The sequence below is a fragment of the Chelonoidis abingdonii genome, chromosome 1, assembly GCF_003597395.2.
Source record: "Chelonoidis abingdonii isolate Lonesome George chromosome 1, CheloAbing_2.0, whole genome shotgun sequence".
In the NCBI taxonomy this organism is placed as follows: Eukaryota; Metazoa; Chordata; order Testudines; family Testudinidae; genus Chelonoidis; species Chelonoidis abingdonii.
In genome coordinates this window covers 71,033,171-71,058,831 of record NC_133769.1, presented here as the reverse complement: position 1 = coordinate 71,058,831, position 25,661 = coordinate 71,033,171, and the positions used below count along the sequence as shown (strand labels likewise).

The 25,661-nt window shown below is 41.9% G+C and overlaps 1 protein-coding gene across 2 annotated transcripts in view; it reads right to left on the bottom strand.

Moving 5' to 3' along the window:
• LGR5 (leucine rich repeat containing G protein-coupled receptor 5) overlaps positions 1-25,661 on the bottom strand; it is a 143,415-nt gene that overhangs the window by 54,755 nt on the left and 62,999 nt on the right. Inside the window, exons 1-2 of one of the 2 annotated variants that reach the window (XM_032803815.2) lie at positions 25,265-25,349; positions 24,037-24,108 (exon numbers count right to left, since the gene is read on the bottom strand). In XM_032803815.2, coding sequence (XP_032659706.1) covers positions 24,037-24,098 — 62 coding nt within the window. In that variant the 5' untranslated portion in view covers positions 24,099-24,108; positions 25,265-25,349. Of the gene's footprint in view, positions 1-24,036; positions 24,109-25,264; positions 25,350-25,661 lie in introns of those variants that run through there. The other variant, XM_032803814.2, reaches the window with a different exon arrangement.

The window sequence follows — 25,661 nt, the reverse complement described above, 5'->3', positions numbered from 1 at the left end:
AAGTACTTTTTTTGCAGAATTCTCTCTGGGAGAAAATGTACCAGAGTAATTTGTCATTTTTCATACAAAGACTTCACGGCCAGCAGGATGAATATTTTAGTCTAATTTGACTTTCTAAGACAAAGAACTTCACCTAGTAATTTCTGCATCAGGACCATGATTTTTAGAAAAACATCTAGCCCTGACTTAAAAACAGCAAGGGAGAAAGAATCTACCACACCCCTAAGTAATTTTTTTCAATGATTAATTATTCTCACAGTTAAAAATGTGTACCTGTTTCTAGTCTGAATTTGTCTAACTTCAGCTTCCAACCATGAGATCACATTATATTTTTGTTCTTTTAGATCAGTGGTGGGCAACCTGCAGCCTGCGGGCTGCACACAGCTGTCAAGGTAATCTAGTGGTGGGCCACGAGACAGTTTGTTTACATTGACCGTCTGCAGGCACGGCCACTCGTAGCTTCCAGTGGCTGCGGTTTGCTGTTCGCCACCCCTGTTGCGCTTCCTGCAGCTCACATTGCCAGGAACAGTGAACCGTGACCACTGGGAGCTGTGGGCAGCTGTGCCTGCGGACAGTCAATGTAAACCAGCTGTCTTGTGGCCCGCCACCAGCAGATTACCCTGATAGGCCGTGTGCAGCCCACGAGGCACAGGTTGCCCACTACTGTTCTAGATTAAAGAGCCCTCAATATAGAAATATCTTCCTCATAAAGGAAGCTCCTTGTAGATCCTGATCAAGTCACCTCTTAACTGTGATAAATTAAATAGATTGGGCTTCTTTAGGCTCTCACTGTACAGCAAGTTTTCCAAACCTCAAATAATTTTTGTAGCTCTCTTCAGAACCATTTCCAGTTTGTCAACTTCCTTTCTGAAGTGTGGACATGAGAAGTGGACTCAGGATTGTATTAGTGGTCTCACTAATGCTGTATGCAGAGATAATACCACTTCCCTATTCCACCCCTGCTTCTGCAGCCAAGGATCACATTCATCTTATTTGCTACAACATCAGATGGGGAGCTCATATTCAACTGGTTATCTACCATAACCCCTAAATATTTTTCAAAGTCACTGCTTTCCAGAGGAGATACAGTCTTTCCTCTTATAATTGTGGTCTACATTCTTTGTGCTTAAATGTGTATCCTTGCATTTGGTGGTGTTAAAATACATGTTTGTTCAAACGAGTACACCTTTCCAAGCAATCCAGGTCAGTTTGCATAATTATCCCCATCATTATTTACCATTCCACTAATTTTTGTGTCCTCTGCAAACTTTACCAGCAATTATTTTATATTTTCTTTCAGATTATTGTTACAGATGTAGAAAAGCATTGGGTCAAGAACAGATCCCTCCAGGATCCCAATAGAAAGATCTCCCATTGCTTGTGGATTCCCCATTTAGACTTACTTTTTGAGATCTATCAGTTAACCAGTTTTAATCCATTTGTTATGGGATGCACTGATTATGTATAGTGCTATTTTTTAATCAGAATGTCACATGGGACCAACAGAAGTGTTAAGTATATTATGTCAGCACAGTTACTTTTATCAAGCAAACCTGTGATCACAGCGGTATAGTATATCAAGGTTGTTGGACAGTACTTATTTTTCATAAAAAGATGTTGATTAGAATTAATTATATTACTATCTTCTAATTTTTTATTGATTGTGTCTATACCAGCCTTTCCATGATTTTGCCATGGACTGATGTCAGGCTAATCAACCTACAGTTTCCCAGGTCATCTCATTTATCCTTTTTAAATTTTGGCAAAACATTAGCTTTTTTTCCAGTTCTCTGGAACTTTCCCAGTGTTCCAAGATTTGGATCAGTGAGATCCTTGGCCAATTCTTTTAACACTCTTGGGTGAAAGTTATCTAGTCACTTCTGTAGGGCACACTGCAAATTTGGTTGCTCTATTCTTGACAGTTTTTTTAATGCTGTCATGTGTTTCTCTACTTGCTATTCCCATCCTACCCCAATCTGGGCATCAAAGGGAAATCAATTCTTTTGTTGCTATCACAGGTAGCTAAATCTGTAGGATATTGGTTTTATTCTTCTCTCAGAATAATAAACATGGTTGTTCATGTTGTCTATGTTTAAATTTGAAAGGTTGTATGGTTTTTGATGTATGCATACTTTGCAATTTTAAATAACATATTGACTGCATTTGCACACTTAGGATATGTTTTCTCAGGCGGTCCACAATGAATTTCCCTGTGTAGTTAGAATTTTTTTTATGCTTCAGTACTGAAGCCAGTGAGTGCATTGTTTCTGGGGTTTTGTTTCCCATTACACTAAGTCATTCAAGTCATGACTTCAGTTGGACTTTGGATGGACTTTGATTAATGATCTGAAACTGGATGGGTAAATACCTCCCTCCCCTACAGAGCTGAGGATGGATGGATTGTCTGCCTCCATGGTGGTGCATTTAGTTAATGATTTCTGAAAGGGGGAATGAATGAGTTTGTTTATAGTCCTTACATAACCAAACATCTGGCCTCTGTTGTTTGTATATGTTTTAAATTTAAATTTCAGAAAAGTTGAATATTTTTTTTTAGTTCCCACAGTTCCATGATTTGTTGTTTCAGAAATATTACACTAAACAAAAAGAAGACTGAAATATATAACTTCTCCATAATAAAAAGGCAATTAAAAGGAAACAGAGTTACTGCATTTGTTTATTTTTGGAAGCTATTGGCTTAGAATCCCATTTCAGAATCTCACAAATAAAGAACCAGTACTACAGTAACTTACACCTCTGCTGCATAATTTTACTCAGATGAGTAGTCTCATACCTCTCAATTGGGCTACTCACATAAGTAACCTTCTGCACGTGCTTGAATTTTTGTAGAAGCACGAGTTGAGCTTGTACACTCAGGGTATATCTACACTGCAATCCCAGGTAGAAATGCTCACACTAGCATGGCAAAATATAGCAGTGTAGATGTGGTGGCAGGGGCTTCATTGCAGGCTATACAAGTACACTGGGGACCTACTCGTATTGCAGGAACCAGTGTGTTGACTGTGCACCGCTATTTTTATGCTAGTGGAGTTATGTCTATCCAAGCTGCAGTCACACCTCAGACTGCAGTGTATATATACCCTAAAATGCTGATTTTTTTTTAAAAAAAGTAAAAATTCTGTAAAAATAAAACAAAACACTAAGCTGATAGAAATGTATATTCCTGCAATTCTGTACTCTTTCAGCATAGTTCTGCACAACTAGCAATCTCAGCTCAGGAAAGGAGTTATAGGGGAATAGGTGAGATAACGGCAGGTGAGGTTTAAGGTCTATTGCCAGAGCTATATAAAAAGACTTGTTTGGTATCTGCTTAGACTATTCCTTGTACATTTATCCTTTTGTACACTTCACTCTTTCTGCAGAGACACAGCCATGGGAGACGGTGGTTACTGATGCTGGAGTGAGAACGTTCCAGGTTCTGAAAAGTGGGTCTTTTGCTTTTGTTTAATTGGTAAAACACTTCTGGAAACTTCAGTAAACAAACAGAAACATTTATAGTTTTCTTCCTGTCTGTCACAGCTGATTGATGCTACAACTTTATTAAGAGCAAACAAAATTCAGTGTAATTATGCTGCTATTTCCAATATTTTGGCACAAGCTGGGGCCCTTTTATAGTTGAAGAATTTTGATCTCCCAGCACAAAAACTTCACTGTATGTGGAGTTTCACTATGATGGGTGAGGGCCTGCCTGGCAAAAATGTCACCCACTTGCATCAGTGGGTGGGGGAAATTGATGGGGCTGGTGGGGAAATGGGAATGGTCCCAACGGTAAGGGAGGCAGACACTCATCAAGGGACAATAGGTCGCTCCTTCCCCTGGAAGTCTCTGGCATCCATTGGCCAGCTGGGGGAGAGGGGTGCTCACTGGCCAGCCTTCCCCTGCTCCCAGGATTTCATCCCATGCAGGAGCCATGTGGAGCCTCTTTCAGCTCCATTTCAGCTGTCCACCCAAACTAGAAATGGAAACCTGGCCTGACAGATGTGGTGGGTCTAGCTGATCAGCTGTTTAGGGGGTCAGGAAGGAATTTTTTCTCCCATGGGTCAACTGGTGGAGGGCCAAGGAGGTTTTTATCTTCCTTGTAGCACTTTCAAGCCACAGTGGGTTAAGCAGGAACATGCTTAGTACCTGACTGAGGTACCAGGGTGGAGTTGTTTATTCATCGCAATCTGTGGCCAGTTTCCAGTGCAGTTAAGAAAATAAAATGAATGGTTCCCAGAGATAAAAGATTTTGATGATACGCTTGGGCTCAAGTGATAGGGTGAGACCTTGTGGCCCTCATGGGTTGAGATTCCCACCCTGCTGCACCCTGTCTCCCTCAAGGGCCGGAAGGGGACTGGATAGGGGGTGCTAGGACTCAGAGAGAGATGAGTCTTTCAGGGTAAGCTGAGGGGAGCCTATTCCATGTTATGGGTTATATGGTAAGGGGTCTTGTAATCCTTGCACTGGAACCCATTACATGCCTTGTATAGGAGAGGATACATGATGAGCGGGCAGTTCCCCTCCCTTGTGTTAAAGTTTAATAAAAGTTGTGGCCTGCTACTCAATTCCATGCATGTGTCAGTCCTCATTTTGCTGTTGTGTCCATAACAATATCCCTTCTCTTTTACTCCTGGTTAGGCAGGTGACTTTGCATCATTCTGAGCAACCTTATGTCCACTCCTAGCAGCTTGCAGCTTTTAGGAAAAACAGCTCCTCTTCACTCTCCACTGCGAGTGCTGCAGCAAGACCACCCCAGCTCCTCATAACTTCCTGCTGGGAGTAGTAGAAGCGAGGTCAAAAGACAGCATGCCATCCCTTTATGGGGACTGTGGCAGATTTTCTTCTCTTCTCAGGTAAGGCCCAGTCCTGCAAAATGTTGAGCCCTTCTGAGAAGTGCTGACCATCCTCAACTCTCTTTAGAGACAATGGAAGTTGAGGATGCTCATCACCTCTTGGAAGAGCTCAGCGCCATGCAGGACCAAGCCTTTGAAACAGAAGTAGAAGGGAAGGCAATGATCTTTTTGTAAAGGAGCATTTATGCGACACTAATATGGTAGATGATAACTTTGCATTTTGATAGGATTAGCACAGTGGAATCTTCTTGTATTGGAATGAACTAAGAGGTTCTGAAGGTGCCGAAATCACTAGGAGTTAAGGGAACATAGAATTTTGTTGGACGTGCTCAACGCGCCTCAGGATCAAGCATTGTAAAAAGTGTCACTATTAAAGGAGTGAAGGTCCACTGAAAGTCCAGTGGAGTGAAAGTCCACTGAAATGCACTGAAGTAATTCTGGACTTTCAACTTGCATCAGTGGAAATGGAGGTCATTATAAGTCTGTTGTGTTGTTATTTGGCTGTTAAAATATAAGAGCAACAGTCAGACTGGATGTTTCTGTTCAGAGAAATGCCAGTGCATGTTCTTTTATACAGACCAAGCTACAGCTATTTTCATGAAAGATTTCTAGTAGCTTGCTTTGTACTGTATTTATTCATTCCAGATTTTATTTGCATATACCATATTGCAACATACTGTAGTATGCAAGCATGTTTGCAACTTGCAGTCCTCTGGCTTTCCAAATATACTAGGAGATGGCTATAAATTGTGTTCCTTGAACTACTAGCACTGCCTTTAGCTCTTTCCGACCCTGAATTTTAAATTCTATCTGCTAACTGATTTACTGACATCATCCAGGGGATAAGAGAGTAGGGAAGAACATATGCCAAGGCTAGTGCTATCATGGATTAGGCCATATTTTTCTTTAAAAAAATGAAGATGATGAACCGGTTACCAGAGTTAATGTCTCAGCTGAATCAATTTTGAAAGCTATCCATCTTCTCTTGAGAAGGGTGGTTTGACTCCTTTGATGCTAAATTACATACTGTAACTAATACAATCTCCCAGATTGGTAACTGAGAGGAAATAGTAGAGAAGAACCTTAAGGCTTTTTGATTCTGTAAGCAAAAAGTAATAAGTGTCCTGATTCGGCAAGGTATTTAAAACATGAACCTACCTTTAAGATGGGAGCTGTCTCATGGATATCAGATACTGACATGCCTAAGTAACATTAACAGTTATTCTAATCAATGGTAACTCCTTGCTCTATACAAATATAAAATCTACAAAACTTTACTAAAGCATTGATAATCAGCATATTGGTCTGTCTCTCTGGTGTTTGGGACCAGAGGTAATGGAGAGTGTCTAGGTAATTCAGTTTTGTTGTTTTAATATTATTTCCAAGCTTCTGATCCCCCATCCATCTATAAAAATTGTTTAGAATACTTAATAAAGGTGCAGGGTGAAATTCTGGCCCCACTGAATTCAGTCAAAAAACTCCAATTGACTTCAATATGGTCAGGATTTTATCTTCCTTATTTAAATCAATCAATTAATTCTTCTATTGATACCAGTACTGAAACGTTTATATTCTTGTAATATAAAACAGATGTTACAGTGGGACTGGGGGGGGAGGGTAAATATTAGGTATTACAGCAAAATTGAGATTCTAATTTGTTTTCTAAAATGACTGATTCTAGATGTAAAAAAAAAATTGTTCAGACTTCAGGCAGAATTTGCAAATCTTGTTTTTTCTGCTTCTGTCTTGTTTCCTGCCAGCCTTAGGGTAATTAATCACCAAAGGCATTATATTTCTCTTTTTAACTATGATGATGCAAAACCATTTTTTGCTTCTCAAATCAAAGTAAGAAAGATAGCTTTGTCAATATGGATAACCAGTCCGATATTGATCGGACAGGCTATTAGATTGAGGCAGCTGCCTGTAATTTAATATCTATTTAATGATTATTCCTAGGCCAATCTCAGTAATAATATTTAATATGTGAAATTAAAACCATATGGCTGATATTTGCTCTAAATTTGCTTTCCTTCAAGATGTTTTTGAGGACTTATCTTTCTAGACAAAAAGTTATGAATTGTTGATAATGATTATCATCATCTCTCTTTATTTCATTTTGTCTCATTATGAATTAATCACCTAATTATTATGAAGTGATAGATAATATAAGAAAGGACAGTAATGTGGCCTGAAATTCTATGTCAGCAAGAAGCTGATTTACACTGAGCTCCTGGAACAAAATGTTTAAAACATGCTCCTTCCTTGCAAACAAGGGACAAGAGTTAGTTGTGCTGCACACATATTTACAGATACTGTCTTCTTTATTCCACTTACATTTTAGTTGAAAATTCAAATACAGCATGTTTCACTGTAGCAAAGGCCCCACATGGCTTTTAAAATACATGTGCCAAATTCAAAGCTAGTGTAACTGTAGAAGGTCCATTGACGTCACGTATTCCTCCCATCCCTACTGCTTGATCAGAACACTACACCATCTTTGATCTTGATCTGGCCTTGATCACTGATGTCTGCCAGTTAAGCAACTGGCTCAAAATGTACTATTACTCCCTCCTTCTACAGAGGGGAGGGCATTTCTCTGCACCTGCAATGATAAGACCACTGAAGATAATGGTCTCATGTTTTGCTAAGCTGACCAAGGCCAGTACTGAGGACAAACTCTGTTTTGCTTTTAACACTATGGAGCCCTGCTCTTTTCAGATGGCTCTAACTATGGCACTCTGCTAGAACAGAAGCCATGTAGCTTCCTCCAGAGCAGACAGTAAGACCAATTGTGAGGAGTACTTGAGTACTCTCAAGTAAGCATCTTCATTCTTTCTACCTACATAAGATCCCACAGAACTAGGAAACAAGAGATTCAAGTTTACTTTTATATTTGGACAGTATTATCACTAAATCTCCAGGCCAGCCAATAATCTCTTATTAAACTTCTTATTCTAAGTTTAACACTTACATGTAACTGAAACAATAAATGCTAGGTCAGATTGATCCAAATCCAGAATTTTGGTTCTAATTTGTTGGGCTAGCCTTAAAGAGTGTACTTCAGATTTCTGAGCACCTATTATTTTCATCCCGGGTGGCAGTATCACCAGTATGGGAATAATGTATAATGTCAACAGTAGCATAAGTACATTGACATGTGATGTACTGTTAAGAAGATAGTTGGACAGAAAAGCGTGGCAGTTGTTTTTGTCATTTCCATGCTATGTGCTAAACATGGAGACTGTGTGGGGCCAAAATTCTGGTGCTATGCAGTTGCTATTGCACACTGATGAGTGGCAAAATGAAGCCACAGCGAGGGCATATTAGAGATGTTACCACTGGCACTGCCTCCAGCAGGAATGGTGTGTATGCACTTGTGTTCTAAAGTTAAAAAAAAACTTGTGAAAAATGACTGGTTTTGGATGCCTTTTGCCAAATTTCCAGGCTTGTGAATGTGGGAGATGTAAACATGATTTTGGCTGAATTAACAGATACACCTCTACCCTGATATAACACTGTCCTTGGGAGCAAAAAATCTTACCGCGTTATAGGTGAAACCGCATTGTATCAAACTTGCTTTGATCTGTTGGAGTGCGCAGCCCCTCCCCTCTGGAGCGCTGCTTTACCAAAATTCATGTTATATCGGGCTGCGTTATATTGGCGTAGCGATGTAATTGTTACACCTGCCACTGTGCATCCTAATCAGACAACAATCCTGCAGTCCACGTATCTAAACTCCCACTGACACAGAAGGAAGTTAGGTCTGTGAACACACTGAAGTACTGGGTCTGAAATGTGCAAGACTTTAGTTAATTAAATTCAGAGTGCCTCAGGATCTATAGCTGTATAGCTCAATTAACATTTTCCCCATTTATGCAGTGTTGTTGTAGCCACATTGGTCCCAGGATATGAGAGAGACAAGGTGGGTGAGATAATGTCTTTATTAGATATTATTGGACCAACTTCTGTTGGTGAGAGAGAGAAGCTCTCAAACTTGCACAGAGCTCTTCTTCAGGTTTGTGAAATGTACTTGGAGTGTGACAACTAAATACAAGGTGAAACAGATTGATTCCATTTGCTGTCAGTCCTCACTCTTGACCCATTCAGGTCCCCAGGCCAGCCCCTGCTGGGACCTCACACTCCTTCCCCTCAAATGAGGGCTGAAGGGGGAGGGGCTATAAAGGAGGGTGGGGTTGGCTCCTTGCTATACTTGTCATAGGAGCCCTGAACCCCTGCTGTTTCTGCTTCTTTAAAGAATACCTCCTGTGAATCTTTACCAATCCATTTAATCTAATCTTTGTATCCCTTCCCTATAGTACCTGCACTGGACACTCAACCCATGCTTACATAACGAGTTGCAACATCATAGCCTAACCCCTCTTTCATATTCATGCTAACTAAGCCCCAACCTGCTGTGGGAAAGGCAACCCCACCTCGCTCCTCTTGTTGGCCAATCTGGTGGTGAGGGAAAAAAATGCTTCCTAGAAAGGAGCAATTAGCATAATGCCCACAGCAGAGCAGGACATAACTTGGTATTAACTATATCCATGGGGGACAGGGTGGGTGCTGTTCTATCTGGTCCAGGTAACAGAGGGCTTTTCTTGCACCTGCATGGACCTAAATAGTCTCCCTTCTCTTCCTGTCATGGTGAGGAGGGGGAAGGGGAGGAAAGGTTTCAGCAATGGGTCACTGTCTCTCTCTGAGTATCTAGGCCTTAAAGGGCCACATCCCTTTTCCTAAAAGCCAGACAATGTCCCCCACCTCTTCAAGTACAGGTCATTATCTCTGTTGGTTGCAATATCTAAAAAGGTTTCCTTGTGGCTAATTACAGTCTCTATCTGTTAGTTGGTATTGCAATCCACTTCTTTGTGACAATTTCTGGGTAACTGAAGCTGTTAAAGAAATCACATCTTCTGGATAGCAGCACTGACCGAATACCCAAAGTCTGACTCCTGCCAGTCCTGACTCAGCTAGGGCCGCCTCCTACCTGCATCCTCAGATGAGTCCCTCCTGCCTGAGGCAGAGGGGAGTGAGGAAAAGCAGCAAATATTGGAGGGTTGGGAGAGGAATGAACGGGGGGGTGGGGCCTTGGAGGAAGAGGTGGGTAAGGAGTAGGGTGTTGGGGGGGTTTCTGGCATTCCTGTTGGAGTGTCCGGTTTTTAAATATTACAAAATTGGCAACCCTTACTTCTAGAAACAGTTTACAAGCTAATATTTGAAACTACACTTTTGCATAAGGACAGGGAAAATATTGCTGCAGCACTAAAAAATTGAAAAAAACCTGGAATTACCAGCTGTTACCCTAAAACACCCAAATTATTACTTGCATCTCTCATTATTTTCTCTTTCTTACATTCTTGTTCTCTTTTCTTTTGTTATGCTACAGGTGCACAGCAGTACTAGAGTTAATTCTGTGGAATGCTATTTTAATTAACATTCCAACAACAGTGGCTTGTCAGTGTAGACTACTCCTGGAACAGTATGAGCCATTCTGATTTAGTCAGGCACTTGCTCCATTGTTTCTCTTTTTGTTCCCCAGCTTGTCATTGTCAATAGAATAGCCGAAAGGGCAGTTCTGGAGGTTGCCAGTCTGGCATGTCTATATGGAAGAATTTCTTTTTTTATTGTTAAATTTTGGTAGTGTCACAGTGACACATTATTTAGTGTGTGCATCTTCAGTGGCATGATGCTGTTCTTCTAGGCCACTGCTGAACCTAAGTCAGCAGGCATTCATCGACAACGTGCGTTATTGTCTGTGTTGTGCCGCAGCTGCACAAAGGGCTGTCACAGAGGCCCCACCAATACTGCTTGGCTGCACAGAGACCTTGCCCGGTCTGGAATCTGTTCAACAGGGACCATTGGCAACGGGGCAGGTCAAAAACAAGTGGGCAGATTGTGGGGGTGGCGATGAGGGACTGGTTGGGGATTATAACAAATATCCATTCCTCTCGCCAGAGTGTTTCCACTCGAACATCCTGGTGTGGCAGATGAGATCATAATGGGTGACGTGACAGCAAACGTGCAGCTGGTGGTTTAAAAATGTCATTATGCAGCTGCAGGCTTGAGTTGGCACATACTTTCTCCAATAACTTGCCAGTGGCAACCTCTCATCTGATAGAAATGTAACTGTGTATCCACCAGTTTGGTGTGTGACGATGGACTCCATGCTGGTGCACAGTAGAATACAGAATCATAGAATATTAGGACTGGAAGAGACCTCAGGCGGTCATCTAGTTCAATCCTCTGCTCAAAGCAGGACCAACACCAAGTAAATCTCCCAGCCAGGGCTTTGTACTCTGCCACTGAATATGAGGTGGCAAGAGCCGACATTCGCAGAGTTGGAGCACGGGCACCCCATGACGAGCCTGCCAGGTTGCTAAGAAGATTGTTACATATCTTAACTTTAGCTGCTGTCTTCTCCAGGTGGGCATGGTAACTCAGTGTGCGGTCTAAGGTCACACCTAGATAGACCGGTTCTACTTCATGCTTCACCTTCTGACCATTGGGATAAACATTCAGTTCTCAGGTTGCGCTAGCGTGATGAAGATGGAACAAACTGGAGACTGTTTTTATGATGCTTGGCTGGAAGCGCCAAGTCTTACAGTAGTCAGCTAACTTCACCACATCCTGGTTTAAAGTGGCATCAAGCTCATGAAACATCCATGACACAGTGGAAAATTACAACAGTAGGTTAGTTCAAGAATCATTAGGCCATCTTGATAGATTATATGAATAGGAGTTAATATTTGCTTTTGTAACTTTCATAATTATACTTTGATTGCATGATGTGAATCTTCATCTTATAGTTCATCATGAATAATGACTAGTGCATTCATTTCTAGTGAGTTAGATTCAGTTCATGCATAAAAATTACCAAAAAAAAAATCTACCTCAATTTCTGCCAATTAGTCCACATTATTATTTGAGCCAATATCTCTCTACTACTTTTATTGAAGTATGGTTAATTTCAAAATGACTGTTGTGCTCTCCTGGGCAAGGACTTTTAGTGCCTCTTTGTCTGTATTAAAACAAGGCTGTGGAGACATTGCCCTGTGTTATCAACAAAGTCTGTCTTATGGAATTTACGATGTGTCACTGGCTGTTTGCCTGCCCGGTGGCAGATATGTCTCATCAATAAACATTACAAATTAAACACAACAGTATATTCTAAACTGTTCACATCTTTCTATGTAGGGTTATTAAAAGTGAAATAAAAAATCCCAGACTACAAGGAGCAGAGCATGTGATCATTCATGCAGTGTTACAACTGTATATGAGACAATAAGTTATTTGCAATGAAAATTACTGAGAAACATATAGGCTGATAGAAATTACTTATGTTGCTGTAAAGCAGGAGTAAGTCCGTTGAAATCAGTGCTGTAAAACTGACACACATGGGAGATCAGAACCAGAATAATATGATTTGAGACCTGTAGACTATATTTGTTCATTTTTTCTCTTTTTGCCTGGCATATTGATTGCATGTTTTTTACAAGTAAGCCTGTAGTGTTTAAGTCTTCACAGATTCATATTGTGGGAAAGGTCTTTGGCATTTAGTAGCTTGTCCAAAGCTCACTGAAGTAAATGAAAAATAGACAGGGGTTATGTGCACTGTACTTTTATCTGCCAGGTAGTCCCAGACGTCTAATAATACAGACCTTCTTTTGGTATAGCTGGACAATGACCGCCCTGCACTGAAAGCACAGGGGCTGCTGTCCAGGCTTGCTGCAGGAAGGCAGTAGTGCTTTATGCCAGGGATGGGGGACAAAGTCAGAAATTGCTGCAAAAAGGTGGTGTTGGTCAGGTTTGCAGCACTGACTCCCCACCCTTGGAATGTAAGGGTGGGAGGCTTTAAAGATGAAAGCTCTGGCATTGGAAACCCCATTCTGCACGCAGCAGGCAAGGCAGCATCCACCCTCCTTACCCCTGAAGTGTGATTAGCAGGTGGGGTTTGAACTTGCTGTGGGCATTATGCTAGTCGCTTCTTTATAGGGGGGATGAGAAGGAATTTTTCCCCCTCACCACCATATTGGCTTCGGTTGAGTGTTTTTTTTCCGCCTTCCCCACAGTGGATGTTAGGAAACACATATTACAGTGAGCACAAAAGGTGTAGTAGTCTATATGTCACACCTTATTTGGTAAGTGTGGGGCAGATGCCTCCATAGGGAAGGCATCTAGTGACCAGATAAATAGCCTTATAAAGGACTTAAAAAGGAGGTGCTGATTAATGGAACGGAACGGTGTGGGGTTTGGGACTCATATCATTGGAACAGTAGGGAGCCAACTCCCCTTTCTTATAGCCCACCTTACCCCTCCTACGACGAGGACGAGGATGCTAAGTCCTAGCAATGGATTTGCTGCAGGGACCTGGATGGAAAAAGAGCTGGTAAAAGCCCCCCAGGTAATAATGGAATAAACATGGGGTTACCTGCAGTGTACACTTTTATCTGCTGGGTAGTCCCAGACCATCTAATAATAGAGTTGCAGCCTGATTAAATCCAGATCAAGTGTCTCCCGTCTGTCTTTCGGTATAGCTGGACAATGATGCTTTCCAGTTATTTCAATACAAGTAATACTCAGTAGTGGCCACAATGGGCTTGGTACTCTAATAGCAAGGGAGGGAAGCAGTATAGTGTAGTACAGCAGGTCCTACACTAGTAGTTAGGAGACCTGGGTTCTGTTCTTGGATTTGCTAGTAAGTTTTTTTTCCTTCTTCCAAGAAGGATGTTGATAAATTGAGAGTGTTCTCTGGAGAGCCACAAGAATGATTAAAGTGTTAGGAAACTTGCCTCATAATGATAGATTCAAGGAGCTCAATCTATTTAGTTTAACAAAAAGAAGGTTAAGGGGCGACTTGATTGCAGTCTGTAAGTACCTACATGGAGAACAAATATTTAATAATGGCCTTTTCAGTCTAGCAGAGAGAGTTATAACACAATCCAATGGCTGAAAGTTGAAGCTATACAAATTCAGACTGGAAATAAGACGTACATTTTTAATGGTGAGAGTAATTAACCACTGGAACAATTTACTAAGGGTCATGGTGGGTTCTCCATCACTGACAATTTTAAAGTCAAAATTGGATATTTTTTTTTAAGAGATCCACTCTTGGAATTATCTTGGGGAAGTTCTATGGCCTGTGCTATGCAGGTGGTCAGATTAGATGATCACAGTGGTCCCTTCTGGTCCTAGAATCTATGATTTTATGAAAAATTCAGCATGTCTGTCCCTACCCCAAAGAATTTCTAACCCAGATTTTCAAAGGTATAAGGGTCAGGTAGATGCCTAACTCCTACTCAAAGCCAATGGGAACTGGGCATCTAACTCCCATTTATACCTTTGAAAATCTCTCCCCCGAAAGACAAAACAAACAGAATGACAGAAGAGAGGAAAGGGAAACAATCAACAAGATGAACAAGTGGTGATTGGTCATGTCCTTAGAATTTAGGGTGTAATTTTCGTTTACAGAAAGGTCCCTTTGCACCACTCTGACAGCGTGAAGGGGCCTTAAAGTAAATGAGAAGCAGGGTCCACATATGTTTCTGATTTTGTATTGCATTTGTTTAATTTTGTATTTCATTACAATAACACAATATGTTTTTAAAGGCATTTGTGCCTGAAATCTCATGCTTTTCATTGTACATTTTGACTATCATGAAGACAAAATGTCTCAAAGCACACACAAACGTCACACACTAAATTCTTCAGTAATAGCTGTAATAACACAGTGGGTAACCTGAAAAATTTCAGAGATGATGGTAAGCCTCTTCAAGTTTTTTTTTTTTTTTTAAAAAGTAATACAGCTTCAATAAATCACTTTGCACCTGCATGCAGGTTAGAATTAAATGTAAGGTGCCTTTGTCATGTAATTTTGAAAATGGATGTTATTTGAAACTGTCTTACTCTGAAATCATTTTGTAAAAAAACAAAAAAAAAAAAAAGAAAGAAAAAAATCCCTTGGAGTTTGTTTCCCCCGCCCCGCCTGTTGTTTTGCCAAAAGCACCTGCCTTAAGTTGTACAATAATAGCAGTGTACTAAAAATCACTTGGACTTTTGCCTGTCTGTAGCCTACTTTGCTTAGGAAGAACAATTTTTTCAGTATATGAAAGGAAACTAGATATGTCTCATTTAACAATGTTCTATCTAGTTCTGCCTTCACTACAGGCTTTCTTCCTTAGTCTTTATAGAGACATTCATTCAGCAAATAAAATAATTTCAGGAAGCATTTTGAAGTTTTGCTCACAATGTCCGTATTTACATACAGTTGTCCATTTTATCCATTTAAGACACCTGCCTAGGTGGTGATGAACCTAAAATTTCATGTTTTGGCCTAGCAACAGATATAATGTTCATACCTTTTTTACATCTTAAGGTAATGTATTGATACATTTATACTAATAGACATTCTAGAACAAATTTTGCCTCAGTTTACATTCTGTGCAACCCCACTGAGATCAGTAAGTGGGTCTCAGGATACGTTTATGCTACAAGTTTGAGGTGTGATTCCCAGTTTGCATACACATACTTGTGGTTACTTGATAAGAGTGAGTGCAAATATAAATACTAGCATAGCTGCAATGTTCGTCCATCGTTGTCGATGAAGACCTCAACAACTCATTTGTTCGATGACTGGGCTCTGTGCATCCGAAGATGACTGATCAGTCCAATTCGGGCGTGGAACGTCCTGTCACACATCGGGTAGACATGTGATGGCATTGTCGATGATGTGTGGGGCAACTCTGGACTTGTGCAGCTCACACTATCTTTCAGCCTCAGCAGTACACCTCGCCTCAGAGGTATTACTGCCTGTGTGAATGAGGCTGCATCATGCTGGATGGTTCAGTGTGAGCGTTTCCCATGTGATGGTGTTGATCTCGAGGGACTTCAGAGAGGTCTTCAGCGTGTCCTTGAACCACTTCTTTTGTCCTCCATGGGAGCGCTTTCCCTGGGTGAGTTCTCCGTAGAAGAATGTGCTTAGGAATGCGCTCATCTGACATTCTCACGACATGTCTGGCCCATCTGGCCTGGGCTCCCATCAGTAGTGTGTGAAATGACGGTAGACTAGCTCTGGTAAGGACTTCAGTATCGGGCACTTTGTCCTGCCATCTGATTTTTAGAAGCTTTCACAGACAGGAAATGTGGAAGTGATTGAACCTTCATGCATGACTCCAATAGACAGTCCACGTCTCGCAGGCATACAGCAGAGTTGGAAGCACTGCTGCTCAGTAGACTTTCAGCTTCATTGGTAGGCTGATCCCTCGACGTTCCCAGACATTGGAGCGCAATTGGCCAAATGCAGAGCTGGCTTTAGCAATTCTACAGTTTACTTCATCATCGATTGACACTGCTTGGGAAAAGGTACTGCTCAGGTACGTGAAGTGGTCCACTGCCTGAAGTCTCTGTCCATTTACAGTGATGAACGGTTCTCAGTACGGAGCGTGGGGAGCTCGCTGGTGCATGACCTCAGTCTTCTTGATGTTAATGGTGAGACCGAAGTTGTTGCATGCAGATGAAAACTTGTCCATACTGGCTTGCATTTCTGGCTCTGTACTAGCATTCAGAGCACAATCATCAGCAAAGAGGAAGTCTCAAAGTACAGTTTCCTTCATCTTGGTGATGGCATGCCGTCGCCTCAGATTGAATAGTTTCCCATCAGTTCTGTACTTCAGGCCTACTCCTTCAGTGCAGTGTTGAAAGGCATCAGTCAGAGTGGCAGAGAATATCATGCTGAACAAAATGGGTGCTAAAACACACCCTTGCTTGACGCTGATGATGACTGCGAAGGCCTCAGATGTTTCACCGTCATCCAGGACATGAGCCATCATACTGTGATGAAATTGACATACCATTCGCATGAATCTGTCTGGACAGCCGAATTTCGACATGATCCTCCACAGGCCCTGGCGACTGACAGAGTCAAACGCTTTTGTGAGGTCCACAAAAGCTGTGTAGAGTTCACGATTCTGCTTTTGACATTTCTCCTGTAGTTGACGTACAGCCAAGATCATGTCAATAGTCCCACGTCCCTTGCGGAAGCCACACTGTGATTCTGGCAGTAAGCCCTGCTCCAGGTGAGTGATCAATCGGTTCAACAGAACCCGTGCAAGAACTTTCCCCGCCGTAGAGAGCAGCGAGATTCCATGGTGATTGTCGCACACCTGGCGATTGCCCTTCCTCTTATAGAGATGCACGATGGACGTGTCTCTAAATTCCTGTGGAACGGATCCCTGCTTCCAGAAGGACTGAAACAGCTCAGTGAGTTTCCATAGCAGCACGGGTCCACCGACTTTGTACACCTCTGCTGGTATGGCATCTGACCCTGGGGCTTTGCCACTTGACAGCTAGTTGATGGGTTTCTTCACTTCATCCTCTTCTGGTGAAGCATCCATGGAGTCATTAACTGCAACCTGGGGCATCTTGTCAATGGCCTTATCATTGTTGACTGAGGGGCAGTTAAGAACTGCTTCAAAATGTTCAGCCCATCTCTGGAGAATCTGCATCTTCTCTGTAAGGAGCACAGTGCCATCAGCTATGCAGGGGTGTACGAGGTTGTCAGGGAGGGGTAGTACCTGTGATGGGGGAGCAGTCGTACTCCTAGGAGTAGCTCATCCACTTTGGTCCCCACTTGACACCCAGCTCTCACCTGTGGCTCCAAGCAGCTGTCAGCATGCGACAGCAGCCACACCCCGGAAACTGTCTCGACTGGCGGGCTAAACCAGGTGAGGGTAGCCGATGAGTCTGAGACCCTCGGTGAGTTAGGAGCTGTCTCCCATTGCATGGGAAGACTGGATCCGGCTGACTGAGGACACCTAGTTCAATGGTCAGGAAGGCGGTGACAGCAAGCGTTGTGGAACGCTCAAGAGCACGACAAGACACGTAGGCGTCCTGGTCATCCACTGCGCCCTGCCTTATCTCCAGCTGTCTCGGCTCTTGTCCTGCCACTGGATACAGATAGGAACTGGGAAGAGAGAGTGAGGTTGATGTCGCACAACTCTCCCTCACTTTAATCCAATTCATGCGCAAGTCTTGACATCATATCATATCACATCAAGTCCTGTGGCGATGGGCGAGCGACGAAGCAGCAGGTGTGGATACACTGGGAGCTGTAGCCGTGGACCTGCACACAGGCGGCTCAGGTATAAATGGTTGTTCCTCACTGACCGAAGCAACAGTGGAGCTCGGCGCCTTCTTGAGCAACTGAGCAACCCTATTCAGGATTGCACTGCTCACCTCCTTAGAATGAGGAGGGGGCTAGAAAAGGTGCCCTGAACATTGCCTGCTTCACCTTACCCTGGCCAGCATACCGTGGCTGGTGGGGGTCGAACAAAAACAAAACTTGGAGTGACACCGATCACCATTGGCACATGGAATGTGCACACGCTACTGAACAATATCATGGCAGACAGACCGGAGAGAAGAACAGCACTTGTCACCAGAGAGCTCGCACGCTACAACATTTACATTGCAGCCCTTAGCGAAACTCGCCTTGCTAATGAAGGACAGCTGTCCGAGTCAGACGGAGGCTATACATTCTTCTGGAGTGGCCGCAGCAGTGATGAACGTTGCGAATCTAGAGTTGGCTTCACCATCAAGAATCATCTTGTTCGGAAACTTGCCAATCCCCCCAAGGGTGTGAATGACCAACTCATGACAATGCAGCTTCCGCTTCAAAAAGGAAAACAAGCTACTTTGATCAGCACATACGCTTCCACAATGACCAACCCAGAGGATGTGAAGGATAAATTCTATGAAGAACTAGATGCTCTGCTATCATCAGTGCACCGCACAGACAAGCTGATCCTGCTTGGCGATTTTAACGCAAGAGTCGGATGCGATGCCGCAGCCTGAGAAAGAGTCATCGGGAAAAATGGAATGGGGAAGTGTAACAGCAGTGGCCTGTTACTGCTGAAAACTTGTGCAGCACATGACCTTCTGATCACCAATACAGTCTTCCGCCTCCCTACCCGTAACAGGACTTTGTAGATGCATCCCTGTTCCAAGCACTGGCATCTGATTGACCTTGTCATCATCAGGAGAAGGGACAGACAAGATGTCAAGGTTACAAAAGCTATGTGCGGCGCTGACTGTTGGACGGATCACAGGCTCATAGTATCCAAAATGAAGCTCCGTATCATGCCGAAGAGACGACCACAAGGCCGTAAGGCTCTCAAAAGGATCAACGTGTCGAAGCTGAAGAACAGCTGCATCACTGTAAATCTAGCGGAAGACCTAGAGAATGAGCTTGCTGATCTTCATATTGAGGATGACGCTGAGAAAGACTGGGAGCGATTCCGCAACACTGTCCATACAGCTGCATCAAAGGTATTGGGGCCTTCCACACGCAGGCGGCAAGACTGGTTTGATGAAAATGATGCAGAAATCCAGGCCTTACTTGCTGAGAAGCACTGCCTGCATCGTGCATATCAGAATGACCCATCCTCAGCAGCAAAGAAGATCGCCTTTATCAACGCTCGCAGAACAGTACAGAACTGACTGTGCAAAATGCGGGACTTGTGGCTGAGCGCCAAAGCAGATGAAATACAGGCGTACGCGGACAGGAACAACTATAAGCAGTTCTATGAAGACCTCAACACACACTATGGTCCAAAGTCTTCTGGGAGCTTTCCCCTCTTGAACTCTGATGGCACTGTGCCATCAGAGCACAAGCAGCAATGGCACAGCTTAGCTGTGCCGAGTACATACCCAGGTAATTCAGGTGGGTTTGTGCTTGGCATGGCTAAGCTGTGCTGCCACTGCCTCTGCTGCTGGGGCTACACTACTATTTGTACTCAGAATAGTTCTCATCGACTCAAGCTAGCATGAGTCTCATCTACACAAGCAGGGAATCACCCTCCCCCAGATCATAGTGTAGACATAGCCTCAGTTCTATAGGTGTAAATCCAGAGTGTTATTCTGAATTTACACTGATGTATCTGACATCCGCCTCATACATTTAAGTAAAAAATTAGGCCCAAACAGGCCCATTGTATGTGCAAAGAAATGAACCTTCTTAAAACTCAGCTTTCTGGACAGCATTGTAGAGATCAGTTTTCAGAGAAAAACAATGCTTACAAACATTTTGGGGCACATTTCCCCTCCAGAATTTTCACACTTTAATCAATCAAAACTCTGGGTTAATGAAAGAACCAATTATGTCCTTCAGGGCTGCACTGAAAGAAGATCTGCTCCTGCGGAGTTTCTAAGGGCTTGTCTATGCTTACTGGGGGAGTGATGAGCAGCGACCAATGCATCGACGATCAGTTTAGCGGGTCTCGTGAAGACCCGCTACATTGAGTGCAGATCTCTCCTGTCAACTGCTGTGCTCCACTGGATTGAGAAGAGTAGGGGGAGTTGACAGGAGAGCCTCTTCCGTCGATGTCGCGTAGTGTGACCCCGCGGGAAGTAGATCTAAACTATGTCAATTTGAGTTACACTAGTCACGTAACTCAAATTGTGTAGCTTAGATAGAATTTCCCCTGTAGTGTAGCCAAGGCCTAAGCTCTGCTTTAGTGGAGAGTCAGGATCCAGCCCTGAGGGACAAAGTGAATAATTAATAATAAAATGTACAGTCATTCAGAGGTCTTGGTTTTGGTTCTAATACAGTTGGTTTAATTTTCTTATTGAACAAAATCTCAACATGTTTTGGGTGGTGATGTGTGAGGCAGGATTGCTCAGAACAAGAAACATTGCAGAGTGGTATGTTGGGTACGTGACACACACACCCTACCTACCATAACCTTAGCTTGTTGCAGCTTTTTTCCCTCTTCTTATCCAACAGCACACAGCAGACTCCTCCTCTGCTGTATCCCCTGTCAAACACACACACACCCACCCACCCTCTGGCACCTACAAAATGCTGCTGCTGCCTTCCCTACATCCTCATCTCTTTTTCTGCTTCCTGCCCCGCTGCAATACAGGACAGGCTCCATAATTTTTCTCCTTTTATGTCCCTTCTCTATGAAGACTCCTGCAATCCCAACACACTAACTTTCCTAATGACCAATGTCCCTTGCAGATATCCATACTGACCCTTACGTAAAGAAGACCTCATTTGCTATCCCAGGCTGCAGATAAGAACTGCTTCTTTTTAATGCTATAAGGTCTACAGTAGCAGATGTCTCTACTTTCTGCTTCACTTTCTATGTGATGGGCAGCAGGGCTCTGTAAACATTCTTAGCTCTGTTTACAGGTTTCTCTAAAAAGACTCTTGTACTTATTTATTGAACAGCTGAAAGTGTTGAAAAGAACACTTTTTAAGCATAGTGAATTCCTATACATAGTGTCTAATCAAAAGCCTGCTGAAGTCAATGGAAAGACACCTACTGACTTCAATGAGCTTTGAATGAGGCTCATAATGAGGTATCCAGTATTAAAGTATTCAGTGCCAAACAAATAATAAGTAAATACATTTGATGACCTCACTGCCACAATACTAGGGTTTCAAACAGCGTGGGGCCATTATTGGGATATATTTTAATTTAATATAAATATTTAACTTTTTATAGCTTGGCTAAGAGAATCAGAAAATGATGATAATAGTTTAAATAGCTGAACAGTGTTAGCAGCAAGGGAGGAAGTAGAATTATTTAGTTTGGGACAAAGAATAATAGTAAGAAATTAAGAAGGAAAATGTCAGAAAATTCTCCTGACAGTGAGTGAAATGCATGAATATTGCAGAATAATGTCCCAAAGAGTAATGGAAGCCCCAGTGTTCAGAGCATTGAAATTTAGACTGGAGTGGGAGATAAACTAGATGAGCTAATATGCCATTTATGTGTCTAACTTCTTTGATTCAATATCCTTCATGTTGAATTGTCTTCTTAACCAGATATATTACAAGATGTTATTCATTTTTATAACATGTTACTGTGACAATCATGCAGGAGACTAGTTTTGCAAAGGATCCTTGAGAATTTTGATGTCCCAATGCTAATGAAAACTAGGGATCTCTCAGAGGCAGTGTGCTTGGCCTCAGAGAAAAGGATAACAACTGTGCCCCATATGCAGGGGTGGCTCCAGGCACCAGCACGCCAAGTGGCAAGCTGTGGGGGACGCTCTGCCGGTCGCCACGAGGACGGCAGGCAGGTTGCCTTCGGCGGCATGCCTGCGGAGGGTCTGCTGGTCCCACAGCTTCGGCGGACCTCCCGCAGGTGTGCCGCCAAATTCGCGGGACCCGGGACCTCCCGTAGGCAAGCCGCCGAAGGCAGCCTGCCTGTCATGCTTCGGGCGGCAAAATGCCTGGAGTCGCCCCTGCCCATATGTCCCTCCTACCTAACACTGGGATAGAACCACAACAGCAAATGGCAGAAAGAGAGAGGATGTATCAACACGAGAAAAAGAGAGGGCCCCAGAAAAACAAAGAGAATGGTCATCTTTCCACTGGAGTCTATTCCTTGGCCTGTGATGGTATAAGTCAGTGAACACCCTAACCTGCTACATGGAGAGAATCAGCTTCTGTGTTTACAGGGAAAACTAACACATTTATTTCTGAGGTGTCTGGAAAAAAGGAAAGTTTGGGGCTGGGAACGGTTAGGAGGGTTATGATAGTTTAGAGGAAGTTTGACAAACAGTAACTAAGACACAAAATCTAAAAACAGAGCTTTGGTGACATAACCCATCTCATATGTATTTGATATCATAATACTTTGCTGGTGACAGCACATATGTAGTGGTCACATTATAGTATCACAGTTGATTATTACTTAAAACGGGCAATAAGTAGAAGGAGCAGATGAAGCTGAAAAGATATACTTTGTTTCCATGCAAATGTGTTACTGGTAATAAAACAAAAAAGATAGAGGAGGGGAAAAAGCAGAAAACTGTTTGTATATTGAATAGTTTTCAAAGTGATTTACAAGGCGTCTTCTGTTCTGAGCTTTCAGAGGGCAATTCCATTGACCATTAATGCGCACATTGTTTTGCTTTTTGAAATACCAGCCTGAAGGATGAGGTGGCAGCATATAACTGGCCATTAGTGAGGACACTAATAGTTCTGAAGTAATATTCTAGCTTAATGGAGTCTGAAAATAGGGTTACTACTGTACATTTCCTTTACCTTTAAAATGAATTTTTCGTGTGGAGGTAACATCATAACTTCCCATTTGGATTTTGTGGTGTATTAGCAGTTAAAATCAGTGAAAAAGATGGGGCCCTGTCTTTAGGGGCTAATAAAGGAAGATGTTGGGGTAGTTAAGCACTTACCTAGACAAGTTGTGGAATCTCCATCACTGGAAGTTTTTAAGATTTAACATTTAGTCTTGCCTCAGTGCAGGGGATTGGACTAGATGGCCTGTCAAAGTCACTTCCACTCCTATATTTCTATGTTTCATCAGGGGCCGAAGCCTAAATAGTTCCTTTAATCAACTTTTTAGAGAATTCCTGTAATTGCAAGTGTCAGCCTCTTCCCACAGGGCATATGGTACATTAGCCATTGATTCTCCATCATAGTATGAAATGAGAGGTTGACGATGACTTTTAAACGTAGTTCATAATACCCAAGGACATTGCCACATCCAGGTCTCCTGCACACAGAGTGACTTTCACTTATGGTTAGTCATCATCACTTCCAATCCCACTCCTCCTTTGAAGCTGTGTTTGATTAGCTAGTTTTTGCATTGTACATTGCTTTTTTCTTTTACAAAAAGTACTGGATGGCATAACTCTAAGATCTTTGTAGGATTTGGTATTTTACAGTCAGCCTTGAGGGATGCTAAATTTAAGAGTAAGGAAACAGTAATTAAAAGTGATTAGGACAAGAAGCCTTGATGCTATGAAATGTGGACTCAATTGTCCTTGACATAGGCAGAACAGGCAGCAGGTTTTGATTATAGCTTTACTTGCTATTTTAATAAACATGAGCCAGTATTCAAACTTTTAATATCCTGCTGCTTAACTATTTCCAAAAAGCTATCCAGCTCTTTTACACAGCCCTTGTTTAAAAATTTTAATTTGTTTGGCTCTGTCTCTGCTTTGAGAAGTTGTAGCCTCATGGTAACTCTTTTATAAGTTCATTTCCAGAATCACAAGCAATTGGTTTTTTCAACTAAGTGTTTCCGCATGTGCCAAAAGTGTCAGAGCTGACAGCTTCCCTGCACTGTTTTATCTGGTTCCCACAGTACGTATGAGAGACAAACACAGGAATGTGTCTGGTGCTGATTATGCCCATCAAGGATACAATGATACTTACAGCTCTTCCAGGAAGCGGAGATTGTGCAGGGGGTTCGAGGGCAGCTTAGTGATGTTGTTCATACTGAGATCACTGTAGGGGAAAACAGACAGAGCCTTAGTATGGCATGCCACAAGTGTGGTATCCAGCTGCTCATTCCACACATTTTTAAGTAGTACATTAACAAAAATTAGTTCCTCTGCCATGACTGATGAATCATTATCTAGTTAGCATTTTAAACATTTTTCTTTCTTAAGAAGACAGTTTTGTCAAACAAAATATATGCTGTAGCACATCCACTTTCCAAAGATTCAGGAATGTTTCATTGTGCTCGATAAATAAGCTGGTGTGCTAAACAATCTTTTTAGTTGAAGTTACTTTAATAAACCACTATATCATATTACCATTTATTTGGAATAATAAAAGGAAAGGAAATACATTTGTTTTAAGACTGTAGCATATTCCTGAGTTACTAAAAGTAGAAAAACTAAGCTGTACAAAAATAAGAAATTTGCATTTTATTGACATTTCATGAATATGGAATATACTGCTTTTGTAATATAATATGATGTACAGTGCTATTGATTTTGTCCTAAGTTACTTTAAGTATCTTGTAAAAAATAAATATTTTGATTAAAAGAAATGGAATAAAAAATACATTCCTCTTTTTAACATGCTCCTTTTACAGGTTCTCAAATTGCATTAAATAAGTGAAATGAACCATAAAACAAGGGTGTAATGTGATCCTGCTACGTAGCACACTTCCTGGTGGGGTTCCACAGTAGTTCCTGGCACAGGAAACCACTAGCCTTCTAAACTCTGGTCAGACCTCAATCAATTTCTGTTTTAGGCTAAGTTCCATGTAATTAAATTTTATTCTGTTTTTATTTGTATAGGTTTCTATCAGTCCTTCCCATACTTTTACAGTATCATCGGAGTTGGCATACCACAAGAGTAAATGTAATAAAATAGATTGCATAATAAAATACAGTAGACAAGATAGGATGACATCCTAAAATAGGAATAGCATGGTTAAAATCAAAACATATTTCAGACCTGTATATTATACGCAAGTATTTATGCTACCTATTAACCTCCAATTTTTAATAAGTTATTAAAAAGTGCCCCTAATAGTATCTTTATATGATTTTTCAATGACTGACTTTTCTTTTCCAGCATCTGGGAGATCCTGAGATAAGCAAATGATCTGAATTTATGTATGTGGACATTTAAAATTCCTATTAATCACCCCCTGTTTCACATTATAGAATAAATGTTTTCAGCCATCAATCTTTAAAATTCAGTATTTGATCTTCTACTGAATTGATGTTTCCCTGAAAATGTACAATTGAAAAATATAGTTGGAGTACAGAATCAAAAACAACAGGGAACTGTGTTAATATTTCACAACCATTATCAAATCACTCATAGAAGTAGGCATCTGTGTATTTTCTTTAAAATCAAAGTGATTAATCAGGAAGCAGTTTAGTTATTAATTCACATTTTTACTGTAATATTTCATCACCTAATTCTTTCATGCCATTGGTAGGGGACTACCCTTTCATTTTGGCAAAGGAATAAAAGATTTATTTTGGCAAAAGAGCAAAAATATAGATGCTGAAATTCCATCAGCCGAGTGAATTATA